Raw genomic sequence first — 23,643 nt, forward strand, 5'->3', positions numbered from 1 at the left:
CGCCTCCGCCGGAAGGGAAGATGGCACGCCACGGCGTGTCCGGACGGTAGGCGAAGATGACAAAGTGGAAAGTGTGCAGGAGCAGCCCGTACAGGAAACCCCTCCGTGCGGAATGAAAAGGCACGGAGGGTATTTCCTCGAGACGGCTCAAGTTGTGAGGCGCCGGTTCCCGAGGGTGGTTTCGGGGCTGGGCGCCGATAAGGATTTCCGTCCGAACGGGGGAAAGCTCGGACGGGATCGCCCCACGCAGTTGAGCCGCCTCGATACACCTCATGGCGCCGGGGCGCTGCGTCGCTTTCATTGACTCGATGGCATTGACCGCGAGCTGGACGTTGGCCCAAGACATGCGCCGCGCCATCTCCTCCGGCACCATCCAGCCCGCTCCTCTGCCATCGAGTAGGTCCCCAACTCTAGTCACCTTGCCAAGCACAGCCCTGCCCTCCGCCAGCCACCCGAACCCGTAGACGTGGAGGTGCGGATTCCTGAACAGCGGCTCCCGAAGGACAGCCGCCATTCCTGACGGGGGAGAGCTCCGCCTGGAAGCTACATAGTTCCAAACCCATAGCAGTTCCTGGTAGAAGACAGGCAGCTCCTGCAGGCTGGCACGCGTGCCGCCCACTTCCAAAAACTGGAGCTGCATGTCATAATTGAGGCCGTGCAGCTGGCGGAAAAAATACGTCGCCAGCGCACACCATCTCGGATGATTCTCGACGTACAGGTATCTCTGCAGCGTCTGAAGATGGAAAGTTGCAGCCTGGGTGTGGAGGCACACCAGCGCCTGACCGCCCTCCCTAAGCGGGAGACTCAGAACTGCAGCAGAGACCCAGTGCTTCCTTTTGTCCCAGAAGAAGTCGACGAGCTTCTTCTGTATCTTGGCGACAAACGCAGGGGGAGGGATCAAAGTGACGAACCGGTACCACAACATGGCGGCCACCAGTTCGTTTATGACCATCGCTCGACACCTGTAGGACAACACTCGGAGCAATCCTGCCCAGCGTCCTAAGCGAGTGGTGACTTTGGCCTCCAACTCTTGCCAGTTCGCCAGCCAGGCGTCCTCGGCAGGGCTAAGGTAGACTCCCAAGTAGAGGAGGTGCGTGGTGCTCCAGGCAAAGAGCCTGAACTCCTCTGGCAGGGAGTCCACCTGCCACTGACCCACCAGAAGTCCGGAACATTTCTCCCAGTTGATCTTGGCGGAGGATGCGTCCAAGTAAATCTGCTGGCATTCCCGCATCCTCCGCAAGTCAGCGGGATCTGTGACCGCGAGGAGCACATCATCGGCGTAAGCTAAGAGGACCACCTCCACGCCCAGCCATTGCAGAGCCAGTCCCGTCAACCTCTTCTGCAAGAGGCGCAGGAAAGGCTCTACGCAAATTGCGTATAACTGGCCGGACATGGGGCATCCTTGACGCACAGCCATCCCGAAGCGAAGGGGCGCCATCAAGGACCCGTTAACTTTAATCAGACACTCTGCGGCAGCGTACAGAAGTTGGATCCGGGCGACAAAATGCGTCCCGAACCCGAATGCGCGCAGAGTCCCTAAGAGATACTCGTGATCTACCCCGTCGAACGCCTTCTCCTGATCCAGGGAAAGGAAGGCGACCGACAGACCCACCCTCTGGGAATCGTGGACCAGGTCCCGGACCAGATGGATGTTATCGTGGATGGTCCGGCCCGGGACCATGTAGGACTGGTCGGGGTGGATCATGTGGGCCAGCACGGCGCCTAGGCGAGCAGACATGGCCCTGGCAAAAATTTTGTAGTCCGTGCTGAGGAGGGAGACCGGGCGCCAGTTCTTAAGGAGGCGGAGATCAACCCTCTTACGCAGCAGGACAATAACCGCCCTGCGCCAAGAGGGGCATCTCCCTGGTCGCCAAACTTTCCCCGAGGACCCGCGCATAGTCGCCCCCCAAGACGTCCCAGAACGCCCTGTGGAACTCCACGGTCAACCCTTCCAGCCCCGGGGACTTTCCCCTGGAGAGCTGGCGGAGGGCACCAGTCAGCTCCTCCAGACTCAGAGGAGTGTCCAATTTTTCGGCGCCCTCCAGGCCGACCTTCAGCAGGTTCTCCCACAAAACTCTGCGCGCACCCTCGCTGGGCGGATCCGGAGAGAACAGAGCCCCGTAATAGGCGCGGGCCTCCACGCTGATTCCCTCCGGATCCGAGACCAGAGATCCGTCGTCGGCCAGCAGCCCCAAGAGCTGCTTACGGAACCCCCGTCTTTTTTCCAGCGAGTAGAAGAAGGGGGAGCCGCGGTCCAGGTCCCACAGGAACTGGATCCGCGATCTCACGTACGCGCCTCTGGACCCGACGAGCTGCAGGTCCTTCAGCGCACCCTTCTTCTCTTCGTACACGTTCTGCAGGGCCGGGTCCTCGACGACTTGACCAAGACGGGACTCCAGGTCAAGCACCTCCTTCTCCAACCGCCCGACCCGGGCCTCCCGCATCTTGGTCGACCCCTTCGCATACTCCTGACAGAAGAGACGGACGTGAGCCTTGCCCACATCCCACCATCGCCTCAAGGAGGGGAAGCTCCCCCGCTTCCTTCTCCATTCGGCCCAGAACGGACGAAATGAATCCTGGAACCGCACGTCCTCCAGCAGCAGGTTGTTAAAATGCCAGTACGCGGACCCCCCCGTGCGTGCAGCGGAACGAGCTCTGCCCACACCAGGTGGTGGTCCGTGCACAGCACCGGCCGCATGGAAGCCGCCGGAACGCAGGAGACGTACGCCCGGGAAATATAAAGGCGGTCGATTCTAGGCCATCCTCCTCCAGACCTCACACTAGTGAAGGCGCTGGAGTCGGGGTGGAGATGTCGCCAGACGTCCACCAAGTCGAAGGACCCGACCAGGTCCCTCAACTTCTCCATCGCCGCTGGGCATCGCTGGGGGGCCGAACGGTCCCTCGCCTCGAGGGTGCAGTTAAAATCCCCCCCGAGGATGACGCACTCGCCCGCGTCGATGGAGCCCAGAAGAGCGGACACATCTTCAAAGAAGCGCACTTGCTGCGCACCGGCCTGAGGGGCGTACACATTCACTAGATGGAGTGGCACGCCCCCCAGGCGAACAGTGACCTGGAGCAAGCGGCCTGGCACGTGCTCCTTGACCCCCCAAGATCTCCGGCTGAAAATTCGGGGCCAGCAAGATAGCCACCCCGCTGGAAATGCTGGAGAGGTGACTCATGCTCACCACTACTTGCCACTCCAGGAGCCACGTGGCCTCGTCTCCCGGAACAGTGTGGGTTTCTTGCAGGAAGCACACCGCATACTTCCCGTCCAGAAGGACCGAAAGGTTATTATATCTGCGGTGAGCCTCCCTGCTGCCGTTGATGTTGAGGCTGGCTGTGGTTATCTTCATCTCGGAAGCATAGTGCAACCTCTACCTACACCTCACGAGGGGAGGGAGCGCAGCCGCTCGTCGACCGCCACTCCCTCAGCAACCCAGTGAGGAACAACCTGAGCCGACGCAGCTCGAGCGGGCTCACGTCCGCGTCCACGCCCATGGTCCTGACGGCGGCGCGGACCGACCCGATGAGCAGCGCCAGCTCCGACCACCTGGCAAGGGCCAGCCAGGTCTTGTTTTGACGACCCTGGCACACGGCCACAAAATCCCGGAGTTCCCTGACGGGAATAAGGGGAGACTCGGCGAGGGGCACGAGGTCATCCATCGCCTCATCGGTGATGGAATCCAACTCGTCCTCCGCGCCCATCACCGAGTCCCTGTCCCCCTCCGGAGGGTCGCCACCAGCGGCCGACCCGTCTGTCGCGCAGTGCGCAGCGAACGGCTCGGCCGCATCGGCCAGCCCCGCCTCCGCCCGGATCCCACCCCCAGGATCGGTGGCAGAGGATTCCTCCCTGGGCTCCTCCGGGGGCGCCGGGCCAGAAGACGGCGGCGGTTCAGAGTCCCCCTCCACCACAGACACCAGAACGCCCGGAGAAATCAGGGAGAAAACAAATTGAAATTCCGCCAGGACGTCCGGCGCCAGAGGCACAGTCAGGGGGCTTTCCTCCTCCTCGCCACCAGTCTCCGACCCAGCGGATGGGGTGTCCTGAACTAAAATTTCAGCCAGGTCGAGCAGCCCCTGGGAAATTTCCGGGTCGCATTGGGCGAGCTCAGTTTATTCCAGCTCGCCCGACCCAGACCCCAGGCCGCCTGACCCGGCGAGGTGTAACGGCACCAAAAGAATATCAATTTCTGCCGTGGGTTTTTTCGCGGCCCCCCCCACGGGCAGGGTCTTGTCCCCATCCCCGGGAGGCAAGTGCTGGACAGACACATCTGCCTCAGCCTCCCGAGGGACAGGCGACACCTGCCGATCGCTGGTGATGGTGACAGCGGGGGGGGCTGCAGTACCCACGGCGGGCGACGACTACCCCTGCTCGGAGGGACCTTCCTCCTCCCAGTCCTCCTCCTTCCAGGGGGTCGCGCTTTCTTTTTAATGCGGAGGGAGCGAGGGAGACCTCCATGTCTGCAGGGGCCCCCTCCTCTGCTCCCTCCGGCGGAGCAGGTTTGTCGGGTCCCTCGGACCCAAGCCCGGCCGCAGGTATTAACGTTTCCGCCTCGGCGGTCGCGACCACAGGCTCGGGCACGAGGTCCCTCCCACCCTCGTCTGCCCCGAACAACTCCGCGATGAGCGCGGGTATCAGGGGCTCCAGGTTCAAGGGCTCGCCCTCCCCGGGGGGACCCACCCTAAGGTATTTGGCTTTCCCCGGCGCCTTCCTTCCACCCAGACGCACTCCCTCCCCCCCGCCGGAGGCCTTGATGGCATCGGCCTCCGACGAAGACCACGAATCGGTTGTTTGGGGGGCGCGGCCAGACCCGGGGAGAGGAGCAGCGGCGGCGCCCGCCTTGGCCGCACCAGACGATCCGGCGGACTTGGAGGCGGGGCAGTTTTTCCGAATGTGCCCAACCTCCTTGCAGGCGTGGCACCGCACACCGTCCACCATCCAAAAGGCGCGATAGGCGGTCCCCTCATGGAGGATGACAAATGCCCCGTCGGTGTCCTCCTCCCGCGCCAGCTGAATAAAGACCTGGCGCCGGAAGGAGAAGAGGTGCCGAAGGCTGGCTTCCCGGCAGCCGAGTGGGATAGGTGCGATCCCCGACCTCACCTCCCCAAGTTGGCGCAAGTGGGGGAGGAGGAGCTCACCAGGAATATAGGGCGGGACGTTGGAAACAACGATCCTCCGCGCGGTGGCCTCAAGAGGATGCACCGGCAGGAATGTCCCGCCCACGGCGAGAGTCCCGCCCGCCCCGCACCGCACTCCCGAGAGCCCCGCTCTCCGAGCCCTGCCCCCCCGGCCGAGCCGGCTTGAAGTCCGCCGATTGCGTCTGTGAGAGACGGCCGGTGGACCCGGTTGCCGGGGTAACCCTTCCCACTCACCAAGCCCCGGCCGAGATCCACACTCCCGAGAGCCCCGCCCCCCCGCCCGAGCCGAGCGCGGAACAGAGAGAGACGCCGCGTCTTCAGCTGCTCCTGCTGCGCGCGCACCCTGACCCTCGTTGCTGACGCCGTTGCCCCGGGTAATGTGACATGGGGGGGGTGCGGGGTGAGGAGCTTAGCAGAAGCCGTGGGAGAATTACCTAGGTCGGGCCTGGCTGGGCAAGAAACACCCATGCTTTCAGGCCTAACAAAAACGGGGAAAGGTAGGAAAAAGAATCTTCAGGTTAGAGAAAATATTTACAAATGAATGAAGTTGTTTTTAAAACAATGTAATGAAAGCAATTTTATTTTGCTGGAAATGTATATTTGAAAATAAAGACGCAGAAAGCAGGAAAAAGAATGGAAGCAAGATGGCGGCTACTCACCTCGGTTCAGAACGATAAGACCTCGAGGTCATTCTGTTGCTAATGAGTGGATAATGAAATGCTAATGAGCGGAATGTTGAAGGTTTTTCGAATACCGCGGGCGCAATTTTTGCCCGGCCGAAACGTAAATACGCTTAAGACCGTTTTGGAAAGGTAAGCTTTATTTCGGCGTAACGCACGCGTAGGTACACTCTATAACTAACGAGCGCATAGCCGCCCAGATGCACACATGCAGACAGACAGACAGAAGGACAGACAGATCGACCGATCTATATATATAGACTCGCTGAAGTGCCCGGCGGTGCCGAGGGTCTTTTGAGGGCATGTTGTTGGAAGAGAGAGAGAGAGTGACTGGGGGGAAGAGAGAGAGCAACTGGGGGGAAGAGAGAGAGCGACTGGGGGGAAGAGAGAGAGCGACTGGGGGGGAAGAGAGAGAGCGACGGGGGTAAGAGAGCGCGCGACGGGAGGTAAGAGAGCGCGCGACTGGGGGGAAGGGAGGGCGGGGGGGAAATGAGGGCGGGGGGGAAGGGAGGGCGGGGGGGGAAGGGAGGGTCGGTGGGAAAGGGAGGGCGGGGGGGAAGGGACGGCGGGGGAAGGGAGGGCGTGTGCGGACGGGAGGGAGGGCGGGGGGGAGGGAAGGAGGGCGGGGGGAAGGGAGGAGGGCGGGGGGGAAGGGAGGAGGGAGGGCGGTCAGGGGGAGGGAGGGCAGGGATGTTGAGGAGAGGGAGGGCAGGGAGGGGGAGGAGGGGGGAGGGAGAGAAGGGGGAGCGGGGGAGAGAAGGGGGGTGAGAAGGGGAGAGAAGGGGGCAGTGTGGGAGAGAAGGGGGGAGAGGGGGAGAGAGACAGAGGGAAGGAGAGAGAGAGGGTGAGTGGCCCACGGCCGCAAATGGAACCAAGCCCCGAGAACAGGCGTGAGCCGGCTTGAGGCTCAGAGACGGCCACGGCCACGCCCGGTTGCCGGGGTAACCCTGCCGCGCCACCCCGCCCCGCTCTCCAAGCCCCGCTCTCCAAGCCGCAGCCGCCCCGCCCCGCCCCGCACTCCCGAGCCGAGAACAGGCGCGAGCCGTCTTGAGGCTGAGAGACGGCCACGGCCATGCCCGGTTGCTGAGGTAAACCTGACGCGCCGCCCGGCACTCCCGAGTGACCCGCTCGCCGAGCCCCAGCTGCCCAGCCCCGCCCCGCACACCCGAGAGCCCCGCTCTCCGAGCCCCGCCCCCCCAGCTGAGCCGGCTTGAAGTCCACCGATTGCGGCTGAGAGAGACGGCCGGCGGGCCCGGTTGCCGGGGTAACCCGCGCAGTCTGTGAAAGCAACAGAAATTTTTTTTAATAAACGGGTGTTAAGAAGATGGGAGGCCATCTTGAAAGTTTTTCAATGTTTTTAAAAAGCTGCCACGGAGAAGGAACGCGCATTCTTGCTGAAAACACCAAAAGTTATTTTTTTTTAAAACGGCTGTTAAAAAGATGGGACATCATCTTCATTGTGTTTTAACGTTTTAGACATTGTGTTTTGACGTTTTACACATTAAAAAAAAATCGCTCCTAACAAATAAACACACAGAAGGTGAGAATAAAGATGGAGGCCACTCACCTCAGTTCAGAACGATAAGGCCCGCCCACACACGCACCGATTGGTCGACCGTCAGGTGACCAAAGCGTAGGATTTGTCAATCGTCCCGTCACTCGACCGTGGGAGGGCCCGGCCGCATGCGGCAGCAACCCGGCGTACGATTGGTCGACCTCGAGGTCACTCTGTCGCTAATGAGTGGATAATGAGATGCTAATAAGCGGAATGATGAAGGTTTTTCGGATAACGCGGGCGCGATTTTAGCCCGGCCGAAACGTAAATAGGCTTAGGACCGTTTTGGAAAGGTAAGCTTTCTTTCGACGTAACGCACGCGTAGGTACGCCCTGTAACTTTCGAGCGCATAGCCTGCCAGGCGCACACGTGATGACAGACAGACAGAAGGACAGAAGGACAGACAGACAGAAGGACAGACAGAAGCATCGCTTTATATATATAGATAGACTTGCTGAAGTGCCCAGCGGTGCCGAGGCTTTTTTGAGGGCATGTTGTTGTTGGAAGAGAGAGAGAGAGTGACTGGGGGGGGGGGAGGGGGTGAGGGAGAGAGAGAGAGAGAGCGCGACTGGGGGGGAAGAGAGAGAGCGACGGGGGGGTAGAGAGAGAGCGACGGGGGAAGAGAGAGAGAGACTGGGGGGAAGAGAGGGCGGGTGGGGGGAAGAGAGGGTGGGTGGGGGGAAGAGAGGGCGGGTGGGGGGAAGAGAAGGCGGGTGGGTGGAAGAGAGGGCGGGTGGGGGGAAGAAGGGGCGGGTAGGGGGAAGAGGGGGCGGGTGGGGGGAAGAGAGGGCGGGGGGGAAGGGAGGGCGGGGGTGGAAGAGAGGGGGGGAAGAGAGGGCCGGGGGGGGAAGAGAGGGCGGGGGGGGAAGAGAGGGCGGGGGCGGGAAGGGACGGCGGGGGGGTGGAGGGAGGGCGGGGGGGAAGGGAGGGCGGGGGGTGGGAGGGCAGGGGGGGAAGGGAGGGCGGGGGGGGACGGGGGGGCGAAGGATTTGCGGGGGGAAGGGGGGCGGGGGGGATGGGAGGGTGGGGGGAGGCGGGGGAAGGGAGGGCGGGGGAAGGGGGGAGGGCGGGGGAAGGGAGGGCTGGGGGAAGGGAGGGGGGAAGGGCGGGAGGGGAGAGGGGAAGGATGGGGAGGGGAAGGGGGGAGGGAGGGCGGGGAGGGGAAGGGGCGGGAGGGCTTGAGACTGAGAGATGGCCACGGCCATGACCGGTTGCCGGGGTAACCCTGCCGCCCCGCCCCGCACTCCCGAGAGCCCCGCTCTCGAAGCCCCAGCCGCCCCGCCCCGCTCTCCGAGCCCGCCCCGCACTCCCGAAAGCCCCGCTCTCCGAGCCCCGGCCGAGAGCCCCGCTCACCAAGGCCGAGATCCGCACTGTCGAGAGCCCCGCCCCACGCGAGCCGAGCACGGAACAGAGAGAGACGCCGCGTCTCACCTGCTCCTGCTGCACGCGCACCCTGACTCTCGCGGCTGACGCCATTGCCCCGGGTAACGTGACACGGGGGGGGGGGGTGTGAGAGCTTAGCAGAAGCCCAATTACCTAGCTCGGGCCTGGCTGGGCAAGAAAGGCCCAGGCTTTCAGGCCTAAGAAAAAAACGGGGAAAGGTAGGAAAAAGAATCTTCAGGTTAGAGAAAATATTTACAAATGAGTGATTTTTGTTAAAACAATTTAATAAATTCAATTTTATTTTGCTGGAAATGTATATTTGAAAAGAAAGACGCAGAAAGCAGGAAAAATAATGGAAGCAAGATGGTGGCTACTCACCTCGGTTCAGAACGATAAGGCCCGCCCACACACGCACCGTCTGGTCGACCGTCAGGTGACCAAAGCATAGGATTGGTCAATCGTCCCGTCACTCGACCGTCGGAGGGCCCGGCCGCACGCGGCAGCAAGCCGGCGTACGATTGGTCGACCTCGAGGCCACTCTGTTGCTAATGAGCGGATAATGAGATGCTAATGAGCGGAATGTTGATGGTTTTTCGGATACCGCGGGCGCAATTTTTGTCCGGTCGAAACGTAAACACGCTTAAGACCGTTTTGGAAAGGTAAGCTTTCTTTCGACGTAACGCATGCGTAGGTACGCCCTATAACTTTCGAGCGCATAGCCGCCCAGACGCACACGCAAGGATAGACAGACAGACAGAAGGACAGAATGACAGACAGACAGACAGACAGACAGACAGAATAATCCTTTTATATATATAGATAAAACCCACACACATCATAGAGTATAACATTTATAGAGCACAACTCATGTCCCAGAGACAGATACAGAATAAAACGCTCACTCACACACCAAAGACTGAGAGATACACAGTAAATCCCACATTCACCTACCAGAGACTAACAGATACAGAGTAAAACTCACACACACATCCCAGAAACTAACAGCCACTGATTCAAATCCACACATACAACAAAAACTGAAAAGTTCATAATACAAACCACTTGCACATACAAGAAATCAAGAAGTACAGAATAAAGCCCGTCCCCACAATCCAGACACTGACAGGTACAAAGAAAAATGCACACACAGATACCAGAAACTGATAGAGACAGAAGAATCTCACACTCACTCACCTGTGACTGACTGATACATAATAAACCCACACTCACATACCAGAAGCTGACAGGTACATAATAAAACACACCTTTGCGTAGCAGAAAAAGAAGATCGTGAAAAAGACACTCACAAAGCAGAGACTGACAGATAAAGATGAAAAGCCACACTCACGAACCAGAAACTTACAGATTCAGAGTGAACCCTTTCTTCCATTGCAGAAATTGACAAGGAGAAAGGAAAACTCACACTCATGTATCAGAAACTGATTTGAACTGAATAAAACCAGTACCACCATACCAGAGATCGATGGGTACAGAATAGAACCCACATTTACAAACCAAAGACTGTTTGATGCAGAGTAAACTCACAATCACATATCAGAAACAGCCAGTTGTAGCATGAAACCCACACTCACACTTCAGACACTGATAGATAGAGCATAAAAAATGCATTCAAATACGATAGACAGACAGACAGACTAAAACCCACATTCACAAACCAAAGACTGACAGAAACAGAACAAAACCCACTCTCTCAGAACAGATATTAGAAGATGCAGAATAAAACCCACACTCACATATCAGAGACTGACTGCTAGAGTAAAAAAACAAAATTCACATATAAGAAACTGACAGTTACAGAGTAAAACACACATTCACGTACCAGAGACTGACAGGTTCAGGTTGAATCACACACTGACACAGAATATCGGAGTGTGACAGACACAGAATGAGTCCCACACACATGCAATACCAGAAAATGATCGAAAGCCAATGAGTCCCACACTGACACCGATTATTAAAGACTGACTGGTACAGAATGATTCTCACTCTCACAAAAAGCACTAGAGACTGACAGATACAAAATTAATCTAATTCCAAGATAGACCACAATAGACTGATATTGATATATATAGCATAAATCTCACTTATACATACAGTTTCAGAGAATGACACATACAGAATGACTCCCACATTCACACACAGTACCAGAGACTGCCACATACCAAAATAATTTAACTCACACACAGTATCAGAGATGGATATATAAAGAATGAATCCAACACTTTCATACAACACCAGATACTGACAGATACTGAATTAATCTAACTCTCACATACAAAATCTTAGACTGACAATGAAATAATGAATCTCACACTAACTCAGAGAATCAGAGACAGACAGGGACAGCATGAATCCCACATTCATATACAGTACCAGAAAATATAGAGAAAAAATGAATCCGACTCTGATAGAGTATTAAGGACTGATTGCTAAATAGTGAATCTCACTTTCAAACATAATCAAATCAAATCAAAATCAAATCAACTTTTATTGTCATTGTTAGTGCACAAGTGCAGTACAATGAAATGTAGGCTTGCGGCTCCCGAAAGTGTACAATTTGGATTAGGACACTTAAACATTCAACATACATTTATACATTTGGCTTGCAGTATATTAGCATAAATATGACCATAATAAAGTGCATTGGCAGATGTGCAGGCTTTAGTGTTTATTTGTGGAGTTCAGTAGGATGACAGCCCTGGGAAAGAAGCTGTTCCTAAATCTGGTCGTACGGGTGTGAATGCATCTGTAGCGTCTTCCAGATGGTAGGAGGGCGAACAGACTGTGGCTGGGGTGGGTAGGGTCTTTGATGATGGACCGTGCCCTCCGTAGGCAGCGTTTCTGATATATATGCTCTATGGTCGGTAGCCGGGTGCCGGTAATGCGTTGGGCAGTTTTGACTACCCGCTGCAGGGCTTTCCGGTCATGGGAGCTACAGCTGCCATACCATACCATGATACAGTTTGTCATGATGCTCTCTATAGTGCAGCGGTAGAAGTTAGAGAGGATCAGGGGTGACAGTTTACATCCCTTCAGCCTCCTCAAGAAATATAGGTGCTGCTGGGCCTTCTTCACCAGAGAGGAGGTGTTGAGGGACCAGGAGAGGTCTTCCATGATGTGGACTCCGAGGAACTTAAAGCTGGCCACCCTTTCCACCTCCGCCCCATTGATGTGGATGGGGGTGTGACTTCCGCCTTTGGACTTCCTGAATTCCACGATTATTTCCTTTGCTTTCTTGGTGTTAAGGGCCAGGTGGTTGTCGGCGCACCACTTCACGAGATGCTGGACCTCCTCCCTGTAGGCTGACTCATCGTTGTTGGTGATCTGGCCTACTACCGTGGTGTCATCTGCAAACTTGATGATGGTGTTGGAACCATTAACAGCCACACAGTCGTGGGTGAAGAGGGAGTAGAGGAGGGGGCTCAGCACACATCCTTGTGGGGCCCCCGTGTTCAGGGTCAGGGGGGGGAGGTGTGGTTACCTAATTGGACAGACTGGGGTCTGTTTGTTAGGAAGTCCAGGGTCCAGTTGCAGAGGGAAGTGTTCAGGCCAAGAGTTTGGAGTTTGGTGGCCAGCTTGTTGGGGACGATAGTGTTGAATGCTGAGCTGTAGTCTATAAACAACATTCTGATGTAGGTCTCCTTACCATCTAGGTGATTCAGTGCCGAGTGTAGAGCAGTTGTGATTGCATCCTCCGTTGATCTGTTTGCACGATAGGCAAACTGGTGTTGGTCAAGGGAGGCAGGAACACTGGCTTTGATGTGGGCTAAGACTAGTCTCTCGAAACACTTCATTATGATGGGTGTGAGTGCGACATAATACCAGAGACTGACAGATAGAGAATGAACCTCACTGTTTTGTAGAGTATCAGAGACTGATTAACACAGAAACAATCCATACTGACACAGATTATCAGAGACTGACAGGTACAGAATAAATCTCACACTCACATACGGTGTCAGAGATTGACATACACACAGCATTAATATCACACTCACATACAGTACCAGATAGTGATGGAGACAGAATTAATCTAACTCTCACATACAGTATCAGTGACTGACAGATACACATAATGAATCTCACACTCTGATACAGTACCAGATAGTGACAGAGACAATATTAATGTAACTCTCACATACAGTATCAGAGACTGACAGTGAGAGAATAAATCCTAAACGCACATGCCATACCAGGAACTGTCAGATATAGAATAAATCTCAAACTCACATACAGTATCACAGATTGACACAGAAAGATAATGAATCTCAGACTGACAGATTATCAGACAGTGACAGCCCCAGGATTAATACACTCTCGTACAAAGTACCTGCAATTGATAGAGACAAAGATAACACCATATTAAAGAGTGATTGGTGCAGAATGAATCTCACTCTCACATACAGTACCAGAGATTGACAGATATATAATTACTCTAACACGCACATACAAAAAAGAGACTGACAGACAGAGAATTAATCTTACAGTAAAACAGAGAATCAGAGGGCCAGGCAGATACAGAATGAGTACACAATCACATGCAGTACAATTAATTTACAGATAGATTCAGTCCCACACTCACATACAGTACCAGATACTTGCAGAAATGGAATAAATATCAAACTAACATCAAGTACCAGAGACTGGTAGATGCAGTAAGAATAACACATTCATAAACCGAGTGCGTAGCAGATTCATGCAGAATTCTTCTCTGAAAGACAGTACGAGAGATGCACTGATTCAGAACTAATGTGACACTAACAATCAGTACCAGAGACTGACAGATACAGAATGACTCCCACACTAACAATCAGTACCATAGACTGACAGATATAGAATGAATCTCAGACTTGCACACCATCCCAGTGACTGACAGATGCAGAATGAATCTCAGACTCACACCGTCCCAGTGAGAGACAGATACAGAATGCAAATCACACACACATACACTACCAGAAAATGACAGATTCAGAATGAATCCCAACACTGACACACCGTACCAGAGTCATAGAGTCATAGAGTTTTACAGCGCAGAAAGAGGCCCTTCGGCCCATCATGTCTGCGCCGTCCATCAATCCCTGTCCAGTCTAATCCCATTTTCCAGCATTTGGTCCATAGCCTTGTATGCAATGGCATTTCAAGTGCCCATCCAAATGCTTCTTGAATGTTGTGGGGGTTCCTGCCTCTACCACCCTTTAAGGCAGTGAGTTCCAGCTTCCAACCACCCTCTGGGTGAAAAAGTTCCTCCTCAAATCCCCTCTAAATCTCCTGCCCCTTACCCTAAATCTATGCCCCCTTGTTATTGACCCCCCTACTAAGGGGAAAAGTTCCTCTTTATCTACCCTATCTATGCCCCTCATCATTTTGTACACCTCAATCAGGTCCCCCCTCAGCCTCCTTTGCTCCAAGGAAAACAACCCCAGCCTGTTTAGTCTTTCTTCATAGCTGAGGCGCTCCATCCCAGGTAACATCCTGGTGAATCTTCTCTGCACCCTCTCCAAAGCAATCACATCCTTCCTATAGTGAGGCGACCAGAACTGCACACAGTACTCCAGCTGTGGCCTCACCAGTGTTTTGTACAGCTCCAACATAACCTCCCTGCTCTTATATTCTATGCCTCTGCTAATGAAGGCAAGTATCCCATATGCCTTTTTAACCACCTTATCTACCTGTTCCGCTGCCTTCAGGGATCTATGTACATGTACACCAAGGTCCCTCTGACCCTCTGTACTTCCTAGGGTCCTACCACTCATTGTGTATTCCCTTGCCTTATTTGTCCATCCAAAATACATCACCTCGCACTTTTCCGGGTTAAATTCCATTTGCCACTTTTCCGCCCATCTGACCAACCCGTTAATATCATCCTGTAGCCTGAGGCTTTCCTCCTCGCAATTTACCACCCCACCAATTTTCGTTTCATCCGCGAACTTACTGAGCATACCCTTTACATTCTCATCCAAATCATTAATGTAGATCACAAACAGCAAGGGACCCAGCACCGATCCCTGAGGTACCCCACTGGACACAGGCTTCCAGTCACAAAAGCAACCTTCGACCATCACCCTCTGCCTCCTGCCACTCAGCCAGTTTAGGATCCAACACGCCAAGGCCCCCTGGATCCCATGGGCTCTTACCTTCTTGACCAGTCTCCTATGCGGGACTTTGTCAAAAGCTTTACTGAAGTCCATGTAAACCACATCCACAGCATTTCCCTCATCCACACACCTAGTCACCCCCTCGAAAAATTCAATCAGATTGGTCAGTCATGATTTACCCTTGACAAAGCCATGCTGACTATCCCGATTAATCCTTGCCTCTCCAAGTGGAGACTAATTTTGTCCCTCAGAATTTTTTCCAATAATTTCCCTACCACAGATGTTAGGCTCACTGGCCTGTAATTCCCTGGTTTATCCCTGCTACCCTTCTTGAATAATGGTACTACGTTAGCTGTTCTCCAGTCCTCTGGTACATCCCCTGTGGCCAGAGAGGTTCTGAAAATTTGTGTCAGAGCACCTGCAATCTCCTCCTTTGCCTCACACAACAGCCTGGGATACATCTCGTCCGGGCCTGGGGATTTATCCACTTTTTGTCCTGCTAAAACCGCTAGTACCTCCTCCCTCTCGATGCTAATATGTTCAAGTATGTCACAGTCCCCTTGCCCGACTTCTATGTCTACATCGCCTTTCTCCATAGTGAACACAGAGGCAAAAAATTCATTTAAAACCCCACCTACTTCATCTGGCTCTACACACAGCTTGCCACTTTGGTCCCTAATGGGCCCTACCCTTTCCCTGGTTATCCTCTTGCCCTTAATATACTTATAAAACATCTTAGGATTTTCCTTTATTTTGCTCGCCAGTGTTATTTCATGGCCCCTCCTCGCCCTCCTAATTTCCTTTTTAAGTATGCCCCTGCACCTTTTATACTCCTCTAGGGCTTCCTCCGTCTTTTGTCTTTTGTAACTGCCAAAAGCCCCCCTTTTTTTCCTAATGCATTTTTGTATATCCCTTCTCATCCAAGGTTCCCTTTGCTTGTTGGTCCCACCCTTGACCTTTACAGGAACATGTTGGTGTTGTACTCTCTCTATTTCCATTCTGAAAGCCTCCCACTGTTTTGATGTGGATTTTCCTATAAGTAGCTGCTCCCAGTCCACTTTGGCCAGATCCTGCCTTATCTTATTAAAATCGGCCTTCCCCCAATTTAGAACACTTATTTCCGGGCCGTCTTTGTCTTTTTCCATGACCACCTTAAATCTCACCGAATTATGGTCACTATCGCCAAAATGCTCCCCTACAGACACTTCCACCACCTGCCCGGCTACATTCCCTAGAATTAGGTCCAGTACCGCCCCCTCTCTTGTAGGACTTTCTACATGTTGGCTCAAAAAGCTCTCCTGGATGCACTTTAAGAATTCTGCACCCTCTAAGCCTTTCACACTCTGACTATCCCAATTTACATTGGGGAAGTTGAAATCCCCCACTATTATTACCCTATTATTTTCACACTTTTCTGAGATTTGCCTACATATCTGTTCCTCTATCTCCCCCTGACTGTTTGGGGGCCTATAGTACACTCCCAGCAAAGTGCTTGACCCCTTTTTGTTTTTAAGTTCTACCCATATGGCCTCATTAGAGGAACCCGCTAATATATCATCCCTCCTTACAGCAGTAATTGACTCCTTAGTCTGACGGATACAGATTGGATCCCACCCTGACACATGTTATCAGTGACGGACAGGAAACAAATGGATCCCACACTCACATACTGTAACAGAGACTGAGATTGAGAATGATTCCCACACTTACATAAATCACAAGAGACTGATATAGAACTATTCCCCGCGCACACACACAGTCCTAGAAACTGGCAGATACTAAACTAATGTGGCGGGGACCACACTGCAAGGCGTGTATATCGTGCACAGTTTGGAAGAAGTACATCTAAATTGCTGTCCCGCCTGAAAAGGTGTGCTTGGGGCATTGCACAATGGTGTGGGAATTGGTGAATGGGCAGATGAATCTTCCTCTGCTCTTGGGATGACCTTTCTGACTGCAGTGGGCGCGCTGGTGGCAAACACGCAATCTGATTGGATACATAAAGAATCCAATCAGAGAAATGCAGAACAATGGAAAAGGACATCACTCTTCAGCAGCCAATCACAACCATTGCCTTCACCCATCCCTCATTAGCATAGGGCGGTGGGGGCAGCCTATTTAAGCCGGGCCCGGAGCAGAATTCCGTCATATTGTGTTGAAATCGAGTTTGAGAATGGTTGATGAAAAGAAAACAGTGGCCAAGAAGGGCGCCAAGAAAACCATCACTAAGCCGGCAGTGAAGGGCGGCAAAAAGCGCAGAAAGTCGAGGAAGGAGGGTTACTCCATCTACATCTACAAAGTGATGAAGCAGGTTCACCCTGACACCGGCATCTCCTCCAAGGCCATGGGTGTAATGAACTCGTTTGTGAACGATATTTTCGAGCGCATCGCGGGTGAGGCTTCCCGCCTGGCCCATTACAACAAGCGGCACACCATCAGTTCCCGGGAGATCCAGACCGCCGTGCGCCTGCTGCTGCCCGGGGAGCTGGCCAAGCACGCCGTGTCGGAAGGGACAAAGGCGGTGACCAAATACACCAGCTCCAAGTAAAACTCCACGCTGTCCTGAAAGAACAAACCCAAAACACAAAGGCTCTTTTAAGAGCCACCCACAATCTCTGAAAGAACTACACAAACGCGAGTCCCTTTCGACACAATTTGCTGTGTTTCTCCTCAGTTTACTGTAATTATATTATTTCCTGATCAAATGTTTTTGAGAACATTTTTTTAAAGTTCCAGCTGCAGATTTAGTTTGGAATTCTCAGATAAGCAGTTTTAGTCCGTTTCGACCTGAGTGTGGCTGTTGAATTTCTCTTCCAGTAAAATACAAACACGGTCCCTGCTCGCTCTTTCCCTTTGCTCTCAGGCCGGATGAATTATAAGCTTGTTTTAGGGATGAGACTCGGATTTCAGTCACCTCGTTCTCTGTCAAGATCTTTTTAAAAAAAAAAAATTATATAGCCAGTTGGGAGTCAATCCGTTTGTTAACCCGAGACTTCCTGCAGTGTAGCAGCCCAGAATGATAGTTCGTACAGAGACCAGAACGGGGGCAGTTTGAACCCTCTGTCCCTCTTCCCTACAGGACTCCCAGATCTGGTTTCACTGCCGCAGCAGCGCCTGTGCAAAGGGTCGATCGATAATCTGTGAAACCTCACTTTTACAGATTGAGCTGGAACGGATGTTAAGAACCGAGTATAAAGTGAGAGCGGTTACCGTTCCTTCTTGGGACTTTAATTCCATAGGGAAATGTATATACATCCTGAACCATACAAACATTTCCTCTTTTAATTGGCAGACAGGATCGAACCAGAATTACAGCTCTGGTTATTTTTTAAATATTCCAAATAGTAACTAAAGTTCCCACCTGTCCCCGCATTAAGAGTTGGTTTTAAAGGTGAGATTCAGAGTTCAGGCACCTCGTTCTCTCTCTCGGATCTATCCCGGTATGTGGAGTTGGATCAATTTAATATCAGAACTCCCACTTATAGTTTCCGACTCACACTGACCGAGTTTATTCAATCTCCTGGGCAGCTCACTCACATTTCAACCTAAATTAGAAACGCACCCTCAGATATTCACTGTCCGCACTTTATAAATTCCCAGTTACATTAACAGTACAAGACCTATACGGTGCGTGCAGGGACCAATTTGCCTTGCGCCGATCGCAGCTCTTTCCTTTGCTAATTTGGTGGCTCTTAAAAGAGCCGTTGTTGTATTTGGTGCTAAAGTCTGGAGCCGGGCAGGGTGAGTTTAGGCGCGCTCCCCGCGGATGCGGCGGGCCAGCTGGATGTCTTTGGGCATGATGGTGACTCGCTTGGCGTGGATGGCGCACAGATTGGTGTCCTCAAAGAGCCCCACCAGGTAAGCCTCGCTGGCCTCCTGCAGGGCCATGACGGCCGAACTCTGGAAGCGCAGGTCGGTTTTGAAGTCCTGAGCGATCTCCCGCACCAGGCGCTGGAAGGGCAGTTTGCGGATCAGCAGCTCGGTGGATTTCTGGTAGCGGCGGATCTCCCTCAGAGCCACAGTGCCGGGTCTGTAGCGATGGGGTTTCTTCACTCCGCCCGTAGCTGGAGCGCTCTTCCGGGCCGCTTTGGTCGCCAGCTGTTTGCGAGGAGCTTTCCCTCCGGTCGATTTGCGCGCTGTCTGCTTGGTTCTGGCCATTTTCTGAACGAACCTCAGCACAATCTAGAACACAGAAACTCTTAATGCAAAGCCTGCTGTGTGTCCGCCTTGTTATACTCAGTGAGAGACCGCCCCGAGCACTGATTGGCTGGAGACCGGCGCCCAGCCGCTTTAAACCCAACTCTAACCAATCAATGAAACGCTGGTAAACTAGGCCCCGATTGGCTGAGCTGGGATTAATCGCACATTTCAAAAAGCCCGCCAGTTTTAGTGCAGGAAATAACCGTTTTGAAACAAATCGGTTTTATTCTGCACGTATTGAAAGGACCATTGCGAGAATCATTTAATGTTGTAAATGTAACTTGCTGGGCTTGGTGCTTTAGGGCCCTTCCCATTTCCCGCACTCTGGGCTGTTGATGCTGACAGGAGCGGGGAAAGGGTCCCGCGCCAATCTCCCGCTCTTCCACTCGATTCCTCTCTCACCTCTCCTCTCCAGCCCATTCAGAATTTCCCTCCCCCGTCCCATTGTGACGTTAGCCGCCGCTTTCAGGGGAGAGGATCAGAATTCAGTCGCTTCTCTCTGTCCCCGACGAGCCTGTGAAAAGGGCCTTGGCCAATAATCTGTCATTCGGGAACTGTGCAGTGAGCGATCTGATACTCGGCACATTTTAGATTGCTGAATGGAGACTTATTGCCGCCGGTTACAGATAAGAGGCTGACAAATTAAACCTGTTCGTAGAACAGCGCCAGGAATTACGGACGGTGAACGCAAAATAACAGAACAAAAGGACCGAGGTTTTAAAATCGTTCTTGAAATTAGACTTAAGATTAATTCGCTTCTTTCCGGCACTGGAATTGGCGGGCTTTTTCTAAAACAAAAAAATCAAACTATTCGGCTGGTCGACAATTGCAACCAATGACATACTTACTTTCTAATCTGTGGCTCTGTGATTGGTTAAGAAATGGGATTGTGAGGCGGATCCCCAATCAGAAATATGGTCGGGTTAGAGCGGCTCAAACTGCGGTAATTTCAGGTCCCCGAATGACTGAACTGAAATTTCACAATTTCACAAACCCTGTCAGTATCAGTGCCGGACACCACCGTCTGGCTGCAAATAATTCACAAGTTGGACTCTTTTCAGTAACCCATTCAACGGCTTGTGCCCGACCAGCCGGCTAATTATTCAAATTAGAATCGTTACAGTATAACTGCACAATGAACAAATGTGTAGACGCGATGTGGCTTTACACCGAGAGTGGGGGCACGCTTGAGTATTTCCGCGACCGGTGGGCGCCGCGGGGACTGGAGTGCATCATCAACCCGGCCAACACAATTTTAGTTTGATTTGTTTAAGTCATTTGAAGTTTGTTTAATTTACAGTCAAATTTGTTTAAAGTACTGAACAAAAGAGTACACCGAGAGTGGGAATCCATAGAAACATAGAAGATAGGAGCAGGAGTCGGCCATTCGGCCCTTCCAGCCTGCTCCGCCATTCAATGAGATCATGGCTGATCATCCAAATTCAGTACCCTGTCCCTGCCTTCTCCCCGTATCCCTTGATCCCTTTAGCCTTAAGAAATATATCCAACTCTTTCTTGAATATACTTAATGAACTGGCCTCCACCGCCCTCTGTGGCAGAGAATTCCACAGGTTCACCACTCTCTGGGTGAAGAAATTCCTCCTAATTTCAGTCCTAAATGGCTTACCCCTTATCCTTAGACTATGACCCTTGGTTCTGGACTCCCCGGCCATCAGAAACATCCTTCCTGCATCTAGTCTGTCCAGGCCTGACAGAATATTATAGGTTTCGATGAGATCCACTCTCAATCTTCTAAACTCCAGTGAGTATAAGCCCAATCGACCCAATCTCTCCTCATACGTCATTCCTGCCATCCCAGGTATGAGTCTGGTGAATCTTTGCTGCACTCCTTCCATGGCAAGAACGTCCTTCCTCAGGTAAGGCGACCAAAACTGCACACAATACTCAAGGTGTGGTCTCACTAAGGCCCTGTACAACTGTAGCAAGACATCCTTGTTCTTGTACTCGAACCCTCTTGCTACGAAGGTCAACATACCATTTGCCTTCTTAACCGCCTGCTGCACCTGCATGCTTACCTTCAGCGACTGGTGTACAAGAACACCCAGGTCTCTTTGCACTTCCCCTTCTCCCAAACTATTACCATTCAAATAACAATCTGCCTTCCTGTTTTTGCCACCAAAGTGGATAACCTCACATTTATCCACATTATAGTGCATTTGCCATGTTTCTGCCCACTCACCCAACCTGTCCAAATCGTGCTGGAGTTTCACGACATCCTCCTCACAGCATAACCCCCCCCCCCAGCTTTGTGTCGTCTGCAAATTTGGAGATATTACATCCAATTCCCTCGTCTAGATCATTAATATATATTGTGAACAGCTGGGGTCCTAGGACCGATCCTTGCGGTACCCCACTAGTCACTGCCTGCCACTCGGAAAATGACCCGTTTATTCCAACTCTTTGCTTTCTGTCCGCCAACCAGTTCTCTATCCAAGTCAATACCTTGCCCCCAATCCCATGTGCCTTAATTTTGCACGCTAATTTCTTATGCGGGACCTTATCGAAAGCCTTCTGAAAGTCCAAATACACCACATCCACTGGTTCTCCCTTATCTATTTTAACAGTTACATCCTCAAAAAATTCCAGTAGATTAGTCAAGCATGATTTACCTTTTGAAAATTCGTGTTGACTTTGTCCGATCCAGTCACTGCTTTCCAAGTGCTCTGCTATTTCATCTTTTATAATGGACTCTAGCATTTTCCCCACTACCAATGTCAAGCTTACCGGCCTATAATTCCCCGCCTTTTCTCTACCACTTTTTTAGAATAGTGGGGTAACATTAGCTACCCGCCAATCCATGGGTACCGTTCCAGAGTCTATCGAGTTCTGGAAGATGACCAGCAATGCATCTACTATTTCTAGGGCCACTTCCTTAAGTATCCTGGGATGTAGATTATCAGGCACTGGGGATTTATCGGCCTTCAGTCCCATCAATTTTCCTAACACCATTTCCCTACAAATACTGATTTCTTTCAGTTCCACCCTTTCATCAGACCCTATGTTCCCCGGCATCTCTGGGAGGTTATTTGTGTCCTCCTTTGTGAAGACAGAACCAAAATATGCATTTAGTTGGTCAGCCATTTCTTTGTTCCCCATTATAAATTCCCCCGATTCTGACTGCAAGGGACCTACGCTAGACTTCACCAATCGTTTTCTCTTCACATATCTATAAAAGCTTTTACAGTCAGTTTTTATGTTCTCTGCAAGCTTACTCTCATATTCTATTTTCCCTTTCTTAATTAATCCCTTTGTCCTCCTTTGTTGAATCCTAAACTGCTCCCAATCCTCAGGGTTATTGCTTTTTCTGGCCAATTTAAATGCCCTCTCCTTGGAACTTATGCTATCCCTAATTTCCCTTGTTAGCCACGGTTGGGTCACCTTTTTTGTTTTACTTTTATGCCAAACTGGGATGAACAAATTCTGTAGTTCATCCATTCGGTCTGTGAATGTTTGCCATTGCCTATCCACCGTCAACCCTTTGAGTGCCATTCCCCAATCAATCCTACCCAACTCGCTCCTCAGACCATCATAGTTTCTTTTATTTAAATTGAGGACTCTGGTCTCCGAGTCAACTACTTCATTCTCCATCTTAATGAAGAATTCGATCATATTATGATCGCTCCGACCTAAGGGGCCTCTTACAACAAGATTGCCTTGAGGAAATAACTCTCCATAAACCTTGTGCAACCGAAAGCGAAATTCAAAGATTACAGAACACATCACATATCTGTTAATAATATTTCTGAACAATCTACCCCAGCTCCCGTTCCCAGGTCGCTGCTCTCTCTGTGAGCTGGTGGGTGGCTCCTAAAAGAGCCTTTGTTTTGTGTTTGGTTGAAAGAGTCGAGTTGTTCAGCCGCCGAATGCATAGAGAGTGCGGCCCTGCCGTTTCAGAGCGTACACCACATCCATGGCCGTGACCGTCTTGCGCTTGGCATGCTCAGTGCAGGTGACAGCATCCCTGATCACATTCTCCAGGAAACCCTTCAGCACCCCGCGGGTCTCCTCGTAGATTAGACCCGAGATCCGCTTGACACCGCCATGGCGAGCCAGGCGGTGGATGGCTGGTTTGGTGATGCCCTGGATGTTGTCACAGAGCACTTTACGGTGGCGCTTGGCTCCGCCTTTGCCAAGTCCTTTACCACCTTTACCTCGTCCAGTTATGATGATTGTTCAGTCAAAGTTTCTGCTGAATGAAAAACAAACTGCTCTTATATACAGCCGACTCCGACCTGACTGAGAAACCGCAGAGTAAGAGAGGAGAGGAGGGGAGGAGACAGAGTGAGAGATTAAACTGAGAGAGCGGGAGGGGAGGAGACAATTTCAAGAGTGACAGACAGAGCAGAGAGCGGCCTCTGATCTTCCAGCTCCACCTCCAGCTTTCTGCAATCGCCATATTCAAACCGTTTATCGACAGTAGAACCGAAACACAGCGCTCCGCACAAACCCTTACAGACTTGGACTTCATATTCAAGGGTTCCCTGAAACCAGAATCTTTTAAATAAGGTCCTGTTACCATTAACAATCAGTAATATTCCCGGTGTGGAGA

General features: G+C 52.1%; 2 protein-coding genes across 2 annotated transcripts; both read right to left on the reverse strand.

Annotated features, from left to right (window-relative positions):
• Positions 1–18,583: 18,583 nt before the first annotated feature.
• LOC147098387 (histone H3) lies at positions 18,584–19,031 on the reverse strand. The gene has a single exon (XM_085970032.1). The coding sequence runs from the start codon at positions 19,029–19,031 to the stop codon at positions 18,621–18,623; it is 411 nt and encodes a 136-aa protein (XP_085826158.1). The 3' UTR covers positions 18,584–18,620.
• A 3,915-nt stretch (positions 19,032–22,946) lies between these two features.
• Positions 22,947–23,267, reverse strand: LOC147098388 (histone H4-like; the record flags this gene model as incomplete). The annotated part of the gene is made up of 1 exon (XM_085969972.1): positions 22,947–23,267. A coding segment is annotated over one exon (321 nt), but the record flags the coding sequence as incomplete, so codon positions are not given.
• Positions 23,268–23,643: the final 376 nt, after the last annotated feature.

This window comes from Somniosus microcephalus, chromosome 29 (genome assembly GCF_052327205.1).
Source record: "Somniosus microcephalus isolate GS21.2 chromosome 29, FLI_Smic_1.0, whole genome shotgun sequence".
Classification (NCBI taxonomy): Eukaryota; Metazoa; Chordata; class Chondrichthyes; order Squaliformes; family Somniosidae; genus Somniosus; species Somniosus microcephalus.